Consider the following 7,781-nt stretch of genomic DNA (forward strand, 5'->3'; position numbering starts at 1 on the left):
ATATAAAACCTACTATGAACTTTTAGCATAATTATATTATTCATGGATTAAACTTGTTAGTATAGAACACAAAATGTACTGACCTGAAGATCATATCCCAATATATCTAAACATTATAATAGTTTTTGTCAGAATGTTCCAATATCCAAATACTAAATCCAAATAAAATTCCATTTCTAGAATAAAAAATTCTTATAACTTAACCTTGAACTTTCATGCTTAGCTTAATGGAAGGACTTTATTAACGGATTTAACTAAATTTAATTTGGGTGAATTATGTGAATACGATTATCTCCGTATTTGACTTTATTCTAAGTATATTTAAATATCTCATAGAATATTATTGGTGTTCTGATGTGACTCTAAATCTCTTAGCTTGATTGAGTATACTCTTGAATGCATAAAGGATTTCTATGTGGTCCTTGAATGGTAGGACTCAACCTAGTTTTTCAATGAAGTCATTCATCTAATCATATTTGATTGCAGCTTCTAAAGTAGAACTGAATACTTATTTTATAGTAGATTGTGCAATAATCTTTTGCTTGGACGTCATTCCAACAAAACTTACTCTTCATCCATAATGAACTCATAATCCAATTATATTTCATAATTATATATTTATGTTTTGAAGTAATCAATTTATGTAGCTATTTAAATGAGGATCTTCTTCTAAATTGATCAACTCATATACATTATATTAGTTCTTTTTATGTACTCTTAGAATTTCCTTATAGTCATCCAATGACATTGCCATGGATTTAATTAGTATGTTATGATACGTTCATAGCAAGATCATATACCTGTTGTTGTGGATAATATGGTATAAATGATAGATTTATTTGTTGAAGAAGATATAATATAAATGATTTTATCTAGCTCAAACCTATAAACTAGGACCTATTAGGCCAGGCTTAAAATGGTGACGTATGGCAATGCCAAGAGTCCTCTAAATGAATCTTGTATCTAGATGTCTTTTAAGATATTGTCAACGCATGCAAAAAAAAAAATTAAAACTTTAACATTCATCGTTATATGTCTCCATAGATTTTACATTCCAATAATGTATTTTGTCATTCATAAGTCTTTCATTTTAGAAACACTTCCCGAGTCAAGGAGAAACTGCCTTACATAATCGTAATTTAGTTTCTCATAATTAAGTATGTCTTGTTCATACAAGATTAGGAATATTACTATGCTTCCACTAGTTCTTAGTAAACACATATGTTATCTTCATTGTTATATAAAAGCATACCTTGTGTTTTTATATTAAAATGATGATTCCATCCTTGATATGTTTGCTTTACATCCACAAATGGATCTTAAGGCTTACACATTTTGTTAGCATAACTTGGATTAAGAAAACCTTCAGGCTAAGCTATATAGATGTCTCTTTTTTGATCTAATCCTAACTACTTGAGAAAAGGTTTGATCATAGTCAATGACATGAGTATGAGAAAAGCCTTTAACAACATGTCTTGCTAAATGTGCATAAATCTCCATATAGCATTGCATTGCATTTTTAGTGTAGCTTTCATGCATTTTGCATTTAGGGACATTATCGAGGATCTATCGATATTTCACCATTTTTCGTGGATGTTTCAGGGTGATTTGAAGATTGGAGCATGCTTAGGATGTTCGACGGAAGCTCTCGGTGAAGTTTCGGGATTTTCGGAGCAAAAATGAAGAAATTGAAAAAATCGGAAACTGGTTATTTTACAGCTCATTACACGGCCCGCACTTTGGCAAGGCATACGTTACGCGGCCGCGCTTTGGAAGCATTTCAGCACATCAGGATCATTACACGACCGTGTAATGACAAGGCATACGTTACACGGGTCGTGTAACGTGATCTGAGTGGTTTTTGAGTTTGTAACTTCCGATTTATCTTGGGTTCCTGACACATTTAGACATAACTTTGACTTGGGATTTCAAGAGGGCGATTTTGGGAGATCATATCACTACTTAACACTTTGGAAACACTTTAATTTGCATTTTTTAATTTGATTTGAAGATCAAAACTTGTTGAATTTGTAGTTTGATTTAGTAATGTGTGGCTAACTTTTCTATCATTTATGATTCCAGATTCCTAAGTGTTTGTTATTAGATTGTAATTTGCACTTGAATTCATGTTTATCATCTAGTAATCTTTGATTTGGTCTTAAATATATGTTTGATTAGTCTTCTTTTCACTTGATCAATGGAATTAGGGTTCTTATCAACTTAGTTAGTCAAATTGTAAAATCCATATATGGTTTATGATTTGATATCAGTAACATTCACTTGATTGGTTGTAAATAGATCAGCATTTGTGTAATCAAAGATTAGATGTTCATTTTCCCAAACTTAGGAGGAATGTTGGATTTTGTTAGTAATTGTTACACGAACTTAATGTCATTTAGTAATTTGATGCAAGAGCTTATTTGAATTAAAATAACTAAATGAAGTTTTATTTGAACAATATATTTTTAATGAAATACTTTTGTTAACTTGGATATTAGAGCTTATTAATAGCTAATTACCAACCTAGATTGAACATGAATTATAGTCACATTACATCTTATAACATAACACATGTATAGGAATCAGAATCAGAAATGTCTTTCACTTTTTGAGTTTAGTATTAATTTTATTTTTGCATGAAGTTCAATTTGAATTCATACAAAACCCCCCATTTTAACATAGACTATTTCATGTGTGAGAATATGGCTAAATAAGAAGTCCCTTATTCCTGTGGAACGACCCTGTTTAATCTATACTATCTTTAGTGTACGTAGTAGCAGTGACTTGTATTTTATTATTATTATTATTATTTTATCCCATTATTTGTTGGTTTGACCACCAAAAAAATTGGCGCCATTGTCGGGGATACAGTAGTACTAATTATTTATGCCAAGATCTTTTTGTTCAGGTATACCTTTACCAGTTGATTTGGAGATAGAAAAATTTGCGAAGCAAAGACTAAAGCAAGCTAGACTTTTAAAGAAACAAAAACAATTTGGAGCTTCTACATCAAATCCTTCAACCACATCTTCACCAACATTTAGAAATTCCACCCAACCATCTTCAACTTTACTCGAACTTGAGACTTTCATACCTACTCCTACCATGTGAGACAATATTGGAGGCAATCAAGATCCTCCATACCCACCTCCTGAACAAACCTTTAGACAATGGGCCACGCAAGATGTTACTCAACAACCATTGTGCATCAATTATCCTGCAGCAAAAAACTTTGAACTCAAATCCGGACTCATTCATTTGTTGCCTTCATTCCGTGGTCTTGAGAATGAAGACTCATAAAAATTTCTTAAGGAATTTCATGTTGTTTGTGTGGGTATGAAGCCACATGAAGTCACTGAGGATATGGCTAAATAAGAAGTCCCTTATTCCTGTGGACCGACCCTGCTTAATCTATACTATCTTTAGTGTAAGTAGTAGCAGTGACTTGTATTTTATTATTATTATTATTTTATCCCATTATTTGTTGGTTTGACCACCAAAAAAATTGGCGCCATTGCCGGGGATACAGTAGTACTAATTATTTATGCCAAGATCTTTTTGTTCAGGTATACCTTTACTAGTTGATTTGGAGATAGAAAAATTTAAGAAGCAAAGAATAAAGCAAGCTAGACTTTTAAAGAAACAAAAACAATCTGGAGCTTCTACATCAAATCCTTCAACCACATCTTCACCAACATTAAGAAATTCCACCCAACCATCTTTAACTTTACTCGAACTTGAGACTTTCATACCTACTCCTACCATGAGAGACAATATTGGAGGCAATCAAGATCCTCCATACCCACCTCCTAAACAAACCTTTAGACAATGGGCCACCCAAGATGTTACTCAACAACCATTGTGCATCAATTATCCTGCAGCAAAAAACTTTGAACTCAAATCCGGACTCATTCATTTGTTGCCTTCATTCCATGGTCTTGAGAATGAAGACTCACAAAAATTTCTTAAGGAATTTCATGTTGTTTGTGTGGGTATGAAGCCACATGAAGTCACTGAGGATCAAATCAAGTTAAGGGCATTCCCCTTTGCTTTACAAGATTCAGCCAAAGAGTGGTTATATGACTTACCACTAGGGTCAGTCACAACATCGAATGAACTTGCACGAATGTTTTTAGACAAATATTTTTCCAGAAATGAGAGCTTCAGCCTTACGTAGAGAAATCATTGGTATTAAGCAACATAAAAGATAAGCTTTTCATACTTAAGAACAAGAATGGTACAATGATGCACCAAGTTTAGTGAAAGAAATTTCTACCCCAAAACTTGAGAGTCAACTTTCTGAGTTGACTAAAGTGGTGATGATGCTTGCTAAGGACAAGGGTGTGAAACTACCAGCTGTTAGACCATGTAGTATTTGTACCCAAGTTGGACACCTCACTGATATGTGCCCAATGTTACAAGAAGATATAGAGTCGGTTCAAGTTATGGGATTTTCTAGTCAACAACAAGGAAACTATCAGCCAAGAAGCAATCCGAATTGGCATCAACCGAATGTCAGTTTTCAACCAAGGCCACCACCTTATCAACCAAAACCTCCATTTCAAAATTAAATGCATCATCAACAAAATTATCAACCAAATTTCCAGCCCAATCGACCTCCTCATCAACCTCAATTCCAACCTCAAAACATGCAACAAGGAAGTAGTTCAAGTGGATCAGGAATGTCTTTGGAAGACATTGTCAAGAGTTTAGCCACAAGTACTCAATTATTTCAAAATGAAACCAAGGCGAGTATCAAGACTTTGGAGCAACAAATGACTCAACTCGCCACTTTTATGAGTAAATTGGAGTCACAAGGCAAACTACCCGCACAAACCAAAAAGAACCCAAAGCATAATGCATGTGCCATCACTTTGAGGAATGTTAAAGAATATGAAGGACCACAGATGATTGACGAAGAAGAGATAGAGTTAGAGAAAGAAGATGAGAAGTTAAAAGCACCTTCAAAGTAAGTACCCATTGAAGTAAAATTCACTCCTCCTCCATTTCCCACAAGGTTGAACAAGTCAAAGCGTGAGAGAGAAGATAATGAAATCATGGAGATGTTCAGAAAGGTTAAGGTAAATATTCCTCTTATTGATGCCATCAAACAAGTCCCTAGATATGCTAAATTCCTTAAGGAATTATGCACATCTAAGAAAAGATTAAAAGGGAATGAAACCGTCAAAGTAGGTGAAAATGTATCTGCAGTGTTACAGAAAAGATTACCTCAAAAATGTAAGGATCCAGGTGTTTTCACGGTTCTGTGCAAGTTAGGTAATCTTCATGTTCCACGAGCTATGCTAGATCTTGGAGCTTCTATCCATCTTTTGCCATATTCTATTTTCAATACTTTAAATATTGGCATATTGAAGAAGACCGGGGTGATCATTCAATTGGCTGACCGATCTTTAGTACATCCAAAAGGTGTACTAGAAGATGTGTTAGTTCAAGTGAATGAACTAGTATTTCTAGCAGATTTTTATATTCTTGACATGGATAATGATGACTCACCAAATTTAAGTTCAATTCTTCTATGAAGACCCTTTTTAAAAACAGCCCGGACAAAAATTGATGTTTATGATGGTACATTTTCCATGGAATTTGATGGAGAGGTGATAAATTTCAATATTTATGATGTTATGAGATATCCAAGTGATATTTCATCTTTGAATTTTGTGGATGTCATTGAACCTTTAACCGAAGAGTGTTTTGATTTTTCTAATGTCGATGTGTTAGCTTTATTTTTAGACATGATTCTTCAAAAAGATGTAGTAGAAAAACTTTCCAAGCAATTCAAAATTGATAAAGAGATTATGGAAGTTGTATATTTGATGGATCAAAAGAAGAAAATGAGGTTTGATGTTCCAAAACTAAAATTATCGATGCCTAATGAGAAAGTTGTTCCTTCTATTATGCAGGCACCTGAATTGGAACTCAAGACTTTACCCGAGCATCTCAAGTATGCTTATCTTGGAGAGAAATGGACTTTACTCGTGATCATTTCCACAAAGTTGACAACAAAGGAAGAAGAAGAGATTGTCACCACTTTGAATAAATATAAGGAAGCTATTAGGTGGATTATAGTTGACATCAAAGGGCTAAGTCCTTCACTTTGCATGCACAAGATCCTTATGGAAGAATATTACAAACCTTCCCGAGAAACTCAAAGGCGTTTGAAACCTCCAATGATGGAGGTTGTGAAGAAAGAAATTTTGAATTTGTTGAATGCGGGAATGATTTATCCTATATTAGATAGCAAGTAGGTAATCCTGGTCCAAGTTGTACCAAAGAAGACAGATATTATCGTTACAAAGAATGATCAAGGTGAATTAGTCCCCACTCATGTGCAAAATGGGTGGAGAGTTTGCATAGACTATAGAAGACTCACTTCCTCGACTCGAAAAGACCATTTTCCACTTCCCTCATTAACCAAATGTTGGAAAGGCTAGTGGGAAAAATACACTATTGTTGTTTGGATGGGTATTCCGGTTTCCGCCAAATACCCGTTGCACCTGAGGATCAAGAAAAAACCACTTTCACATGTCCTTTCAGAACATTTGCATATAGGCGGATGCCTTTTGGGATTTCCAATGCTCCTGCCGCTTTTCAAATGTGCATGGTAAGTATTTTTTCAAAGTACGTTGAGGAAATCATTGAAGTGTTTATGGACGATTTCACTGTTTATGGTAATTCTTTTCACGAATGTTTGGGTAATTTAAAAAAGATTTTGAAAAGATGTATTGAGACCAACCTTGTTTTAAATTATGAAAGTGTCATTTTATGGTTAACAAAGGTCTCATACTTGGTCATATTGTGTCTTCTAAAGGTCTATAGGTGGAAAAAAAATAGATGTCATTAAGTCTTTACCTTGCCCCACTTGTGTTCGTGAGGTACGCTCCTTTCTTGGTCATGCAGGTTTTTATAGAAGATTCATCAAAGATTTATCCAAGATATCTCGTCCCATGTGTGAGCTCTTACAAAAAGATGTAGAATTCGAATTTTCCAAGGAGTGCAAGCAAGTTTTTGATCAGTTGAAAGAGTTGTTAATCTCAGCACCAATACTTCAATCATCAGATTGGAGTTTGCCATTTGAAATCATGTGTGATGCTAGCAATCATGTGGTTGGTGCAGTGTTAGGGCAAAGAAAAGATCAAGTTCCTCATGTCATTTATTATGCCTCAAAGACACTTGATAGTGCACTAGCCAATTACTCGACAACTAAGAAAGAATTGCTATCTATTGTCTTTGCTTTAGAGAAATTCCGTTAATATTTGTTAGGTTCTAAAGTAATTGTTTATTCTGATCATGCAGCTATTAGGTACCTACTTGCGAAGAAGGATTCAAAGCCTAGACTCATTCGATGGGATTTACTCTTACAAGAATTCGACATTGAAATCAAGGACAAAAGCAAAAAGTAAAACCTTGTGGCTGATCATCTTAGTAGGATTGTCTCCCCCAATGACTCAATTCCTATTCATGATGCATTTCCCGATGAGAATCTATTTTTGGCAAAAGTTGCCCCATGGTATGCCTATATTGTGAACTACATCGTCACAAATCAATTTCCGCCAGATTTGACCCGATGGCAAAAAGATAAAATTAAGAAAGAAGTCAAGAGGTATGTATGGGATGAACCATATTTGTGGAAATATTGTGCTGATCAAATGATCAGACGATGTGTTGAACAACATTATGTATCTTCTATCTTAACATTTTGTCACTCTTATGCTTGTGGAGGGCATTTTGGTCCTCAAAGAACTGCAAGAAAAGTATTAGAG

General features: G+C 34.4%; 1 protein-coding gene across 1 annotated transcript; it reads left to right on the plus strand.

Annotated features, from left to right (window-relative positions):
- Positions 1-5,057: 5,057 nt before the first annotated feature.
- LOC145127084 (uncharacterized) lies at positions 5,058-5,540 on the plus strand. Its single transcript, XM_079062330.1, has one exon. The coding sequence runs from the start codon at positions 5,058-5,060 to the stop codon at positions 5,538-5,540; it is 483 nt and encodes a 160-aa protein (XP_078918456.1).
- Positions 5,541-7,781: the final 2,241 nt, after the last annotated feature.

The sequence above is a fragment of the Lactuca virosa genome, chromosome 7 (assembly GCF_052849685.1).
Source record: "Lactuca virosa cultivar CGN04683 chromosome 7, Lactuca_virosa_CGN04683_v6, whole genome shotgun sequence".
Lineage (NCBI taxonomy): Eukaryota > Viridiplantae > Streptophyta > Magnoliopsida > Asterales > Asteraceae > Lactuca > Lactuca virosa.